Raw genomic sequence first — 14,541 nt, 5'->3', positions numbered from 1 at the left:
TCATCCTTTCCAACACTCAGCTGGATTTACATCCTTGTGGGATGTGAGCGAAGGACAGTGTGTTCCAAAATGGGAAGAAAGCTCCAGGAGCTGCTGGCTCCTGCTCTGCTCCTCCCACCGGCTCCAGGAGACAAACCCACCTTGTGGGATGGCACAGCTCCTTCCCAGCTCTCCTTTGCTGTTGCTGAGAACTTGCTGAACTAGAGGTGTTCAGCTGTAGCTCTGGAGGGTAAAAAGTTGGAGTTTGTGACTGGTGGGGCTCAGCTTCAGCAGAGCCCAGACCCATCCAGGCACTTGGAGCAGGACTGAGCTGACAAAAGAGCTTTATAAGCCAAAAACCCCCAAGCAGATGGTGCTGAGCCAATGTTTCTCAGGAAGAGCTAAAATCAAGCTGTTCCATCAACATCTGCACGCATCAGTGCACCTCTGCTGTTGGGCAAGGAAGTCAAACCAGCTCCCAGGACTTTGTCCTGCTCGTTTAGAATCCTGGGAAGCAGAGATAGAGCAAAGCCATCTCGTGGCTTTTCATTATTCCAATCAGCCAGTGAAATGTGGGCCGTAGCTGTTGTGATTTGAACGTGCTGCCAGTCTTTCTAATCTTATTGAAATGATAAAATGTTTCATGAGGCTGTTTTCTCACAGGAATCATTTTCCTTGGAGTCCCTCCCCAGCCAGGAGCACCCAGAGCAGACTTGAGACACAACTGCTGCTGTTGATTTCTTGCTGTCAGCTGTGGATGGTGCAGAATTAATTTTTTTCTCTGACCAGATTTATATCTTAGGGCCAGGCCTAAGCCTGTGTTCATGTTTGTAACACACCCCACACGTGTCCTGCATGGCACTGACTGCTTCCAAATCCAGGTTGGACAGGGATTTGAGCAACCTAGTCTAGGTGGAAGGTGTCCCTGCTCATGGCAGGGGGTTGGAATGAGATGAGATTTAAGGTCTCCTCCAGCCCAAACAGTCTTGTGATTCCATGAAAAACCTGCCAAGAATGAGTCCAACCTGGCCTTGGACACCTCCAGGGATGGGGCAGCCACAGCTTCTCTGGGCAACCTGTGCCAGGGCCTGCCCATCCTCACAGAGAAGGATTTCTCCCCAGTATCTCATCTAAAAGTCTCCTAATTTTAAATGCAAACAAGTTCTCTCTTTGCTGGAGTCTTTGGTGGTGTTTCCATACGAAGTGAAAGGGGAAGCAGAGCCTCATGAAGAAAATGTGATGAAGAACATGACTGGGGTTGATCATATTTGTTGGGAGGGGATTTTCCAGTCTCGGGAATTCCCCACGGAGTTAATTGGGTTTGCCTTCCAGTTCTCATGAAAATTCTCACCCTTCTCTTTGCAGCCTCATGGGGAGGCTGCACCAGTGTCACAGACAATATTTGGGACACTGGCTTTTGGGTCATGGAATCCCAGGATGGTTTGGGATGTGTCCAAGCTCACACCACGACTCTCAGACTTGTCCTGCCTCTGCAGAGGGTGAGTCACCTGTGGGCCAGAGGTGACAGAGATCCAGGAGATACTTCCAGGCTGAGTTGGTTCCCTGAGGCTGATGTTCCAAAACAAGTAGTTCTTTTTGCTGGAAGCTCTAAATTCACAAATTATAACCTTTACACTTAGCTGTACCTCACCAGATTGTGCTGATGATTCTCCCCCAGGAAAACAAGAGCAATGGCTTTAGCATAAAGCTCCAGAAGGAACACAAACAGTGAGCTCAATTCCCTGTGCACGTAAGGAAGAGGAATTTCATGTGCCAGCTTGTGGCAGCTGCTCCAGGGGAACTCACCACTACAAAGACCCCCTTGGGAACACAACTTTTGTAAAGAAATTAAACTGGGCAAAGAAATTAAGACTACCACAGGCAAAACTAAGAGTTCATCTTCCTCCCCAGGTCCCTCTCCCTCAAAATTTTCATTTATCCCCTCCAAAAAGGCTGCTGGAATCTGTCTGTCAAGGGATTCTGAGCTGCAAGGGATGAAGGAGAAGTTTCAGCAAAGAAAACCAATGATTATTTTTAGCATCAGCTGCATGGAAAATACTTCTCAGAGGCTCTGGTTGGTTAGAGGGGAAGACACATTTTCTCCTTTTCAGTTTCTGCTAAAAACCCAGAATTTAGGAAGTAAATGACTCTGACAAAGAGCAATGGTTCTGATGGGCAAATCCTTGTGGCCAGCACTGCCAAACCCTGGCTCTCCCACTGGAAAAGCTCCTCAGACTCCCCTCCAGCTCCAGGGATCCCAGCTTCTCTGAATAAAACCCAGGGCGACCTTCCAAGGGTTTGGCCACCGGCATTCCAAGATCTCCTTTCTCTTTCTGCTGTCAGGGGGGAATATTTTGGTTCCTGTAGAAACCTTTGCTGTTTTCAGCTCGTTCCTTATCCCCATTCCCAGCGCCCACGGGAGGGAACGGCTGTCGTGGGACATGGGATGGGCTGAGACACAGCTACCGGGCAGCTCTGTTAGGAAAAGAGCTGGTTTGAATTAAAAATCCATTTCTTTGGAACAGAATCGGCCTCTCTTTTGGACAGGAGGAACGTGTGTGTCTGTACTGGGGGCAGAGGAAATCGTTAACGACACGGTGCAATTGAAGCTCTGTAACAGCACAGAGAGAGGCACTAATGAGCAATGATATTTCAGTGGCCAGAAAATGCAGGTAATTAGAAGTTATTTCTCCCAGAACAGCCCGTTCTGACTTTTTCCTTGTGCCTCCTGCTCCTCTTTGTTGCAAGAAAAAAAAAATTGTTAACAGTTTGAGGAAAAAAACAGAAATAAAAGGGAAGAATTTTGAAATGTTTGTCATTCTCTGTTCCTCTTTCTGTTATCTGATATATTAAAGTAAACAACACCGTTATGTAATTTAACCTCCACATATACATTTTATTCACCTTTAAATAATACTTTATATTCCCTATAGGAAGAATCACTGAATCAGGATGCAATTATTGATTTTCTCCTTGTCAGAGTACAGCTTTTGACCAAAGTTAGATAAATTTCTTGGTGTGATCTTTTGTTGAATGTCTGCTTTTCTACACTCCAAAGGCTTGACTTGATAGCAAAAAAAAAAAAAAATTTGGCATGAAATCTAAATATTGATGTTATTTATTGGCTGCTCCATCTATTATTATTATTATTTATTGGATGCCCCATCCTTGGAAGTGTCCAAAGCCAGGTTGGATGGGGCTTGGAGCAACCTGGACTAGTGGAAGCTGTCCCTGCCCATGGAATGGGGTGGAGCTGAATTGACTTTGAGGTCACTTCCCTTCCAAACATCCTGGGTTTCTGTGATTTTAGGAAAATTTAAATAATTATGCACTATTATGAATATTGCTATATTAATAATACTACACGATGTACTATATTGATGTTTTCTACATGCTAAATAATATATTTTCATAAATTACATACCTATCTCAATAATAATTTAGAAATGCAGCTGCTTTTCCTCTGGTTCCCACTGAAGGGCTGTAATCTGTTTTATGGGGGGGTTTTTCCCTTATTTGATTTCTCCCCTTATAGATGTGGAAAACCTCTAAAAAACCAGTTACAGTTCTATGGACTAAACCACAAAAAAGCCACAGAGCAGCCACTTAATTTTGGATTTGGGAAAGAAACTTGGAAAGGAAAGAGAAGCATGGAAAAGGCATGGAAACTTCCATTTGGGATTGTTGTACATCAAACCCAGCTTCTGAACAGCAAACAGGCAAAGATGGAGCTATTTTTTTGGGTTAAAAACCATGGTATTGCTCAATTATGTGTCACATGATGATGATACTGAAGTCCAGGTGGCCTTGCAGGATCCAAGCTCTCCCTTAATCCAGGTAATTATGGTAATGAATATTTCTGGGAAGTCATAACCAAGAGGAGAAACAGCCTTTACTCTACACAAACCAAAGTTTTACCCTCAGAATAAGGGCAAAGAGCCCTGTAGGGAAATTCCATCAGACCTAGCATAACTGTCTGCAAAATCTCCAGGCAGTTCTGGTTTATCAGCAGAAAAAGCCACTTCCTGAGCCCTTGTCTGCAGGATAACTGATAAACCACCCCAGTAAACAGGGCTCTGATCCTCTGCAACTGTACTTTAAGGAAGAAGAAATTCAGCAGTATATTCTGCAGGTGCAATGAGTTGCACTTTAAAATTTCCTACATGGTCCCAAAACTCTCATGCAACAACCTGCCCCAAACCAGAGCAATTTATGGCCATGGGGAAAGGCAGGAACAGCAGCTGCATCTTTTCCCTCTCCTTTTTTCACATGGGTTGTGGCTTTTGCTCAGATCAGTCAAGCCTGTCCTAGATGGAGATTCATGCAGAGAAGAGCATCTGCAGAAGTGCTGACAATGACGTTGGGAGACCCTGGCACAGGATCCCAGAGCAGCTGTGGCTGCCCCTGGATCCCTGGCAGTGCCCCAGGCCAGGTTGGACAAGGCTTGGAGCAGCCTGGGATAGTGGAAGGTGTCCCTGCCATGGCAGGGGGTGGAACAAGATAAGCTTTAAAGTCCTTTCCCTTCCAAACCATTCCATGATTCTGTGATTCTCTGAATATTTGTTTTCCTCAGATGCTGGTGGGGTCAGTCAGGGAACTGCTGTTCCCAAATTCTCAGCTTGCCAGGCTGCAGAGTGCAGTGATTTCATGTGAAAGACAATTTTGTGATTGGATAAATTCCAACAAATATGTTTCCATTGCTGAGGAAAAAAAAAATCAGCTAAACAGGATGTGCTGATAAACACTGCAGCACTGGCCAAAACCTCACTATTGCTTTTCACAGGGTCCAAATAAATAATTTTAAAATAAACACCTGGCAAGCTCCCAGCTCCTACCAACCTCCTTTGACAAGTGAGGAAGCGAGACTGTCTAGAAAGCACAGCACCCACTTTAGGGGGTGCTCATGTGGAATTACCTGGATGAGCCATCAGTTTTGGGTTTCTGAGGTTTCTGAGCTGTCAGACATCAGCACTTACATTGTCCCCATGTCAGGTAGGAGCTGCTGTGGAGTTTGATTTCACACTCTCAGACCACAGCAGAGTTCAACTGGTGACAGTGGAGTGCTGAGAGCAGATCCCAGAGAGGCAAAGCAGGGCAGATTCCTGGTGGCTTTCTAAAACTCCAAACAGTGAGATCCTCTGAGGGGGTAAAGCTGTAGCCCCAGCCCTGTATTTATCCCCTGGGATAAAGTGAGGCTGGATCTGTGCCCATCCCTTGAAGCAATGTCAGAAGTGCCACCCTTGGCAGGGAGATCCAATGAGTGTAAACCGAGCTGGGGACTTATTTAGTTCAGGAGAAATGTCAGGCAAGGCTCCCACTGTGCTAAAAAAAGCCATTGGGAAGTCAGAGCTCATCTGCAGGAGGACTGAGCTGGAGCAGAGCACCCAGCAGGTCCTCAGCCCCAGGGTCAGGAGGGGACAGCAGGGCTGAGCTGCCAGGCAGGAGGGCAGAAACCTTGGGAGCGTTTCCATGGTCTGCTCAGAGCTGTGCTTGGAGAGGAGGAAGAGCTGGAGGGGAGGAAGAGTTGGAGAGGAGGAAGGGGTGCCCTGCACCCAACTCCACTTGGAATCTTCCCAGCGGGTGCCAAGCCAGCCCAGCAGAGCCACAGGACAGAAAACACCTGGGACAAAGGCACGTAACCCCATTCTGGGGTCATTGCGGGGACAGCTGACCAGGACTGAGCTGGCAGGGCTGGGAGCAGGGCTGGAGCCACAGGCGAGCAGCAGCAAAAGCAGCACCTTTTGTGGCACCTCGTGATGTCACCCAGGTCCCCTCGCTCGTGTAAACAGTGGTGCAGGGGACGTTCCACTTCCTCATGAGCACTGTGCTGCGCTGAGCTCGGCTCTGCCTGCCAAGGTAAGGCTGCTCTAAACCCTCTCCTTGGGATCTAGAACCCTGCTGCTTCCTGCTTTCTTTCCTCAGGCTCTTCCTTAGCAGGTGGCTCTTGCCAGGAGGAGCTTTGTGGCACCTGGAGCCCTGCAGCAGCAGCAGCAGCAGCCGCTGCTCTCCGTGTGTGCCAATGCTCTGGGTGAACTCATGGAGGAGTTCAAACAGCGGCTGCTGCGCCTGCAAAAACAAATGTCAGGCGTGGGCAATTAGCAGTGCTCCCACTGTTCTCCAGTGTCATTAACAGGGATAATTTCTGTCTCTTGCCTGATTCCTCTGGGAATGCATTTTATTATAAAGTCATACTTGACAGTAAGGGTAAAACACAAATCTGTTTTTTTTCCAATGGGGATTTATATTGCCATAAAATAAAATCCGTGTGCTGCCCATCTTTGTGCCATCTGAGGCTCTGTGAGTGAGCAGCAACAGGAGGAAATTGATAATAGTGAGGGGACACAGAATGACAAAAATAGCGGGATTGCTTGGACTTGCTTTTGCTAATGAGAATCCTGAGGTGGTTTTAATTCCTAATTCAGGCTGTAGTCTGGATTAAAACTTTACTTCATGGGCTGAAGGTTTTAAACTTCATGGGTTGAAGGTTTTAAACATCATGGGCTGAAAGTTTTAAACTTGACTTCATGGTCTGCAGGCTTCCAGCTGTACTTTGTAAAAGGTGCTTTTCTGCTGGCTTTGCTTTCACTTGCACCAGCAGCTCAGCTCAGCTCAGCTCTGCTGGGAGCCCAGCAAACAGCCCGTGGGGTGCTCACAGACAGGATTTAGAGTGGGTAGACCCTGAATCCAGGATTTCTGCAGGTGGATCAAGAGGGAATCTCACAGAAGGTGAGTCAGGATGTTGGGATGAGGGGATTCCTCAGCAGGCTGGGGCAGGAGCTGTGCAGGGACAGTGGGGTTCTTTTCGAGGACATATTTTTGGTGTCAAGTGAAAATGCAGGGATTTTGGCCCTGGTGCAGCATTATCAGCTGTGGGAATTCCATCCACGAGGGAAGTGCATCCGTGGGACAGCCCTTGCCCAGCCTGGAGCCAGAGCCCTGAGGGGGCTGTTGCTGTCTCTGCTGGAGCTGCAGGAAGGAGTTCCGCCAATGCTGCAAAATGAAAATACAGCAGACAGCCCAGACCTGTTCTTTTTCTGTGAAAGAGAACCCCAAAAAGCACCTTTAACTGTAAAATGTTCCACTCCGAGCGCAGAAGTTTCACTTCAGGGTCACGGCCGTGCACTGAGGGCAGAGTGTGGAGATGTTTGTGCCCCAATCCAATCAATTAACCTGGCTCTGATGGGCACCTCAGAGAGATCCAGGGCTCTGGAATGACATCCTTGTGCTTCTCAGCCTATCCAGATGAACATCTTTTGCCTAGGAATGCTATGCTTAGTTTCCAAAGCTCCAGTAATAACATGCTCACTTCTTATATCCCTATTGCAACAGCATCAGGGGTGCAGAATCTCACAAAAATATAAAAATAGTGGTTGGATCTCAGTGTGTTTATTTGATACTGTTTTTTTTTTTAAAAAAATTCATATTCTGAAAGCAATGTTGCAGAGGGAGCCACCTCTCTGCAGGATGTGAATGAGCACTGATGAAATCCACTGGAGATTTCAGTTTTCTGCAGCCCCTGCTGCACACCCACCACGCAGTGAAGGACTTTGGAGATGTAATTTTAGGACCCTCCGTGGTATCTCAAGCGTCTGTTTTTGTGCACAAGTGGGAAGAGAAGGGGTTGCTGTGGGATTTAGTCTCAGTCTGAGCCCAAGTGAGAGGAAAGGCGGAAATGCAGTAATTTTGTGGTGCACTGTGCATGTCTGGGTGCCTTTTTATTAAAGAGATGATTAATTTCATTATGTTTTGCAATGAAATTCTTAATTCTCAGAAAGGCCCTGCTGATGAGCCAGCAGACACCACCCCATGCATATTAATTGTGGTCATGTATTAATTGTGTGCACTGCCAGCCAGGTCACCCTGCTCAGACTGAGTTCCCTAATGCAGAGAGGGATTTTCTGACTCCAGGGCATCCACCCCCTGTTCCCAGTCTCTGAGTTAGATCTGCTGGGGTGGTGGGGCTGGGACATCACCTGCAGGATGGGTTTTGGAACCTCCTGGCTCCAAGGTTCACCACAGCTCCGTGATCTCCACCAAAGTGCAGCTTTTCAGGATTCTTCTACCTGCAAATTGAATCATAGAATCATTTAGGTTGGAAAAGACCTTTAAAGATCATCAGAAAATTTACCAGCAACCAGACCCACTCCTGGGAGTAATATTTTCACTACTATCAGTTATTCAGCAACACTGGATATTTTCAGTTTGGGTTCCTCCTAAATGATGGCAAGGTGGACTCATAAGAGTCCCACTGCTGCCACTCAGACAACACTTGGCGTGAGAAAAATAGCTTAAAGAAGCCACAAAATGAGATTTGGATGAACTCTGACACCTTGTGGACAATGAGCGGAGGGAGGTGACAGATGAGGGGGAAGCTCTCCACGCTCTGGGCAGGGTTTGTCCCACCAGGAAGCCAAGCTGAGCTCTGGGATGGGGTGTGTGCCCTCAGCATCACCCTCGTGTTCCAGGCACACATGCTGGACACAGAGTTTGCCCTAAAACCTCTGCTCAGAGCCCAGTTTGAGTCAGCAGACCTTCACCCCATCACCCCAATTGCTCTTAGTGTCACATGAGATCTAAGTCACAGAATCACAGAATATTCTGGGTCAGAAGAGACTAAATAAGGCCTAGCTGTGTTTAAGAACTTTGACAAGCAAATTGGCTGCTGTCACTCATTGGACTGAAGAACAAGCACAGCATTTAATTAGATAATCAATTATAAAAGTGTCTCTAAAATACAACATTTTGAAGTTGTACCTAATCTTGTGTGGTTTTAATGGCCACCCACCAGCTGTGTATGGAGGAGCTGCAGGCCAGACCTTCCAGCTTTGATATCCAAGGAAAACCAGGCATGTGAGGACTTGGAAAATGGTTTCTTGGCAAAGGGAGAGGTGACCTGAAGGGACAGAAGGTGCAGTGGGTGTGCTTTACCAGAGACAAGGCCATGGCCAGCTGGTCAGCAGCTGGAAAGGGATGAAACCTCCCGAGCAGCAGAAATTCACAGCTCTCCCAGGAAATGGGGTGTAACCCACATTTCCCACACTGAGGGCAGGAACAGCCCCATGCTCAGCCCCTGTTCACTCCCTGTTCTGGCAATTCCCAAATGGAGAGCAGGAGGCCTCCATTGCTGCTTCTCAGGGGAGGTAAATCCATGAGCCAGATGAATCTTTTGTGTTTCTGTCACACTTTGAGCCTCTTCCCTCCTCCTGGGCCTGTTTTGGCCTCATGGCAGGAGCAAGGCTGGGATGGGGAACAGGGAGCAGAGCATCCTGTCCCAGAGCTGTGGCTGGGATGGAGCTGGAGGGACAAAAGCAGCTCTGAGGGCCAGGGATGCAGCATCCTGCTGAAGGAAGGGGATGAGGCAGAGAGCTTCCCAAAGGCAGCACTTCCCTGATGCTCAGAGCAGCTGGAACTGCTGAAGCTGAGGCTTTAGGAGATACACACACAGACCTAGCTTTTTGAAAGATGTGGGAATGTGAGAGAAAAGCTGAGAAAGAAATGCAAGAATCTGTTCAGGGTTACAAGGCCCTGCTCACTGCCTCAAGGTCCCCATGTGGGACCTTGCCATGTCTGGGCGTTTTGGGGGCTGAATCCCAACCCTTCCCTGGCAGCCTGGACAGAGTCTGGATGGGCTGCCAAATGTAAGCACCACAATGATTAAGAGGCTGGAAACCCAGCAATTTGTGCTGTGTGTCAGGGAGAGCTCTAAACTCAACTCTTTTGGTAACACGAAGGAAAAAGCTTCAGTAACAGAGTAGGAGTTACTAATTTCTACCTACAGAGACAGTTTTTCTGGCAAATGCCTGTCGCAGGAAATGAGTCAGAGAAGTGAATCAGTGTCTGCAGTGCCATATGAAGCTGATTTTCAACCGTTATATTCAATATGGGAGGGAATCACTGTAATGAGAATTATAACCCTGGGAGGAAACCCCCAATAAACCCCAACTCCTGCCTGTGTTGCCTTGCTGGTCCTGGTTACAAAAGCTGGCAAGAGAAAAGTGGCCCAACAGCTCAACACGTGGCATTTTGCTGACGGATGAGAGGCAGAAATTGGCAGTACCTAAAAAGTAAAATTATCTGACGGAAAAAAGAGTCAGACTGAGACTGCCATGGTGATGAGAAATAGAAGTTGGTGGCGTGACCAGGTCTCTGTGTGTTCCATCAGCTTAAATACATTAACAGAACACTTCAGCAGCACTGGCTGTGTTCACAACAGTCACATTTTCCAAGTCCGCTCCCTGCTACCCTTCTGCATGTGATTTGTGCCTGTAATGCCAGAGAAAGTGGGTCCATGAGGTCCTCTGAGGGGCTTGGAGGCCTGTCCCCCACATAATGCCCAACACAGCCCATCATATCCCTGGAAGTCTCCAGGCCAGGTTGGATGGGGCTTGGAGCAGCCTGGGATAGTGGAAGGTGTCCCTGCCCATGGCAGGGGGTGGCACTGGATGGGCTTGAAGGTCCTTTCCAACCCAAACCATTCCATGATTCAGTGCTTGGCACCCACACTCTGAGCACTGGGCCATGACTATGATGGAGGCTGGGATATGTCCACCTTTCATCCATGTATTCCTGCCTTGCTCCCAAAGACCAAACCACAGGAGACCTTGAGGAGATGGCCAGAGGATGGGCAGCTTCTCCTGCTGCTCTGTGATCAGTGTGGCACAGCTTCACTGTGCTCCTGGGACTGACACACCGGGAATGGTCTCCCACGCCTGAGGGAACAGTGGCATCTCTGACAGGGCAGCTCTGAACACGATTCCAGGATGTTTCATGCAGACAGCATTCCCAAACCTCTGCTTTGTACTGAACAGCCAAATGGAAAATGCAGACATGAGCACTGACAACTCTTGCAGAGCCTTTGCCTTCACATCCCGTTTTGTCTCCACAGGAATGACCCACCCACCCTACACCACCACAGCCTCTTCCAGCAACCCAGTCATGAGCCAGAGCAACCAGAGCTGCTCCCACCAGGACATCACCTTCAAGAGCAGCCTCTACGCCACCACCTACACCCTCATCTTCATCCCGGGGCTCCTGGCCAACAGCGCTGCCCTGTGGGTCCTGTGCCGCTTCCTCAGCAGGAAGAGCAAAGCCGTCATCTTCATGATCAACCTGGCCGTGGCCGACCTGGCCCACGTCCTCTCCCTGCCCCTGCGCATCTACTACTACATCAACCACACCTGGCCCTTCGGGGATGTCCTGTGCTTGCTCTGCTTCTACCTGAAGTACCTCAACATGTACGCCAGCATCTGCTTCCTCACCTGCATCAGCATCCAGCGCTACTTCTTCCTGTACCACCCCTTCCGAGCCAAGGGCTGGAAGCGCCGCTACGACGTGGCCATCAGCGCCCTGGTCTGGCTGGTCGTGGGGGCCCTCTGCGTGCCCTTCCCCATCATGAGGAGCCACGGGCTGGGTGCCAACACCACCAGCTGCTTTGCAGACCTGCAGGTGAAGCCGATCGACAGCAAGGTGGGCACGGTGCTGATGACCGGCGCCGCCGAGCTCCTGGGCTTCGTGGGCCCGCTCGTCATCATCTTATTCTGCACGTGGAAAACAAGAGACTCCATCCGGGGCTTCCATATCCCGGAGGAAAACAGCGGGGAGAGGAGGAAAGCCCTCAGGATGGTTTCCATGTGTGCCATTGTGTTCTGTGTGTGTTTTGCTCCCTACCACATCAATTTCTTCTTCTACATGTTGGTGAAGGAGAATGTCATCACCGACTGCTTCCTGAGCACCATCACGCTCTACACCCAGCCCTTCTGCCTGAGCCTCGCCAGCTTCGACTGCTGCTTGGATCCCATCATCTATTTCTTCATGACTTCAGAGTTCCAGGAACAGATTTCCAGGCACAGCAGCATGGCCATCCGGAGCCGCCTCATGAGCAAAGAGAGCGCCTCGTCCATGAAGGAATGACAAGGAAGCCACTTGGAAGAAACTAAAGTATTTCATGTGAAATCTGAGACTGGTCTGGGATAGTCCATTACCAACTCTGTTGTGGAAGATCCTGCAGGTTTGTCCAAGGGAGTTTTGTGGCAGTGGAATTTTTTCAGTATATAGAAGATAAAACCTTGTCTAAGACTGGTGTGTTGGAATCTGGTGAGTGACCCAACTGATGTGACTGTCCCACTCCCTGTGCCACCCTCACCTGACCTCACTGGACTAGAAAATACACAGGAGGGAGTGAAAAAGCTTTTATTGGGAAATGGTGGAAAAGTCCCAGGTTTTTCTTCTGTTTTCCCAGTTGCAGGCTCTGTGATCCAGCCAGAGACAATCCCACATTTATACACTGACATCTGCTGAAGGATCTTCTCTGGGAAAACCACACAAGAACCTAAAACTGGCCAGTAGCAACCAAAGGACTTTGTGATTTGTGCAGTGGGGGCTGTGGACAGGTGAAGGTGTTTTCCATATGCTCCTGGGTTTGGTGCATCCCACTGGTCACCAATGACCTCTGTTCCCCATTTCCACACTCACCCTCCTGCTCTGCTCCTCCTTTCCCTCCTCACCCACCTCTGTTTGCTCCCTAATTGCTGACACATCCCAGAACTTGCACCTGCAGCTGGTGCAAGACCCTCTGCAAGACAAATTCTCCTCAAACATCCAGAGAGTGGCACCTTCCCTTGCTCCAGGTGACTTCCTTCCTCTCCAAGCTGGCGAGGTGGACATGGGCAGGTGGCTTTTGCCTTTGGACCCCTTGGGGCAGGACCATGGTGGTCCTGGGGTCAGTGCAGGTGGGTTTGATGGTGCTGGTGGTACCACTCAGGTTCTCACTCCCTTCTGTGTGCAGTCCAGAGGTACCTGAGATGAATCTGCCCCAGAAAAGCTCAGCTCAACCTGTTCCATTGATGCATCTTTTAAAAAGAAAGGAGTCCTTGCCAAGGGGATTTCACTGATAGACCAGAAGTTAAGGTCATAAACTATTGTGATTTTTTTTCCACCAGCTCCTGTCATGATCCTAATGTTTACATTCTTAGGTAGCTATGCAAAGCAGGGACAAGGAAGAATTAATTTACCCCTTATTTTTAATTAGTTACAGCTCTTCAGCCGAGTCCACCCACTCTGTAACTTCAAGGGTATCTTGTGATACCTGGGGATGGATTTGGCTGAAGAGTCACCAGTTTATTGCCTTTGGAAATCAGTATATTTTCAAAAGAATGTGAACAATTTGTACAGTCTTGCAACAGTTGCTACAAAACCAGAAGAAATACCAGAAACACTTGCTATGCGTATTTTAACTCCAACCATTCAATTCCACTGAGCTAAAATGTTAACTCAGCCAAATGCTTTCTGTATATTGTGTTTTCCCACTCCTCTGTTTTACAAAATAAATATAAAAAACCAAAAAGGGTGGGGAGGAAAGCCAAGAATCAGGGTTTAAACAACCATTTCCCTCTAAAAGGCAACAGCGCTGATTGAACACAATAAGCTGTCATAGTTCTCCTCCCAGGTGTGAGAAGATGATTTTGGGCTGAGTAGGATGCACTGGGGTCGATGGAAATGTTCTCTCTGATGTCACTGACACAACAAATGTTTACACACTGCAAGGAGTCCCCTTCCAAGGGGGAGGATGCTCACGGGCAGAGCTGACCTCACACCATTCAATTGTTGTCACTTCAGCAGTCTCTCATAAGCTACACTCTGTATAAAGCTGTCAGAGAAGGAGAGTTCAGTTTCAGTGCTTGTTTGGAGGATTTTTATAGACCTTGCTCAGCCTCCACGTGACTGGGAGCTGTTTCCTGTCCCTTCACTTTTGCACCCTTCTCCCTTGATCAGCTTGAGAAAACAAGCCACTTGTGATGCCACTTACGGGAACTCTGTAGCTCCTTCTGTGGGTTTTACTTCCCAAGAACTGATGCTCAAAAAGAAAAAAAAAATAAAGGCTGTTTTGCAAACATCAGCTGAGTTTTGTAGTTATCACTGGTACCTGGAAAACTGCGTGGGATCAGCTCCTCCTGGGATCAGGGTTCAAGAGAAGGAACACAACTTTTATTATTCTTAAATGGATTTGTTGCTTGTTTTCACTCTGAATAGTGGTTATTTATTTAATTTTTTAATCTACCATACTTCTATTAGATTCAGAAGTATTTTGAGGATGGGAAGGTGTCCTTGGTAGTGGAAGATGGACAAGGCATGGGAACACCTGCTCCAGCTGCTGCGTGTCCAGGAGTGACAGTGGCTCTCCTGCCCATAACCTTAGCAAAGATTTGGTGTCTCCATCAGGGATAACATTCTCCTTCTCCATGATGGCATCCCCAAGCACCTGAGCTCCCCACATTTTCCTGTCTCACTCACCCTCTGAAGTCCCTCAGGTTCCCCAGAGGGGAATGTTTTCCATACTGCAGCCCCAGCCTGTGAGGAAATGGCACACACTCAACACTTTCAATCCTGTGGTGTGCAGGGCATCAGATAACTCTGACTGAAAGTCTCTTCTGGTGTGGGGGAAAGTGCCCTGGTTTTGGCTGGGGTGGAGCTAAACCACCTCAGTGGGGTTCAGCTGCCAGATGGGTTCAAACCAGGCAAAGTCAGTCTGGATGGGCCAGCCTAGAGAGGACAGCTCAGAGCAGA

General features: G+C 48.4%; 1 protein-coding gene across 1 annotated transcript; it reads left to right on the top strand.

Annotated features, from left to right (window-relative positions):
• Positions 1–5,712: 5,712 nt before the first annotated feature.
• On the top strand, positions 5,713–13,870 carry LOC135304286 (putative P2Y purinoceptor 10). Its single transcript, XM_064426541.1, has 2 exons — positions 5,713–5,835; positions 10,865–13,870. Exon 2 carries the CDS (start codon positions 10,867–10,869, stop codon positions 11,887–11,889), a length of 1,023 nt encoding a protein of 340 aa, XP_064282611.1. The 5' UTR covers positions 5,713–5,835; positions 10,865–10,866; the 3' UTR covers positions 11,890–13,870.
• Positions 13,871–14,541: the final 671 nt, after the last annotated feature.

Source organism: Passer domesticus, chromosome 7 (genome assembly GCF_036417665.1).
Source record: "Passer domesticus isolate bPasDom1 chromosome 7, bPasDom1.hap1, whole genome shotgun sequence".
Classification (NCBI taxonomy): domain Eukaryota; kingdom Metazoa; phylum Chordata; class Aves; order Passeriformes; family Passeridae; genus Passer; species Passer domesticus.
The sequence above is the reverse complement of the archived record's forward strand: the minus strand, read 5'-3'. Positions and strand labels throughout refer to the sequence as shown.

Coding starts and splice junctions, on each gene's coding strand:
- LOC135304286 (XM_064426541.1), top strand. CDS start 10,867: ATGACCCACCCACCCTACACCACCACAGCCTCTTCCAGCAACCCAGTC.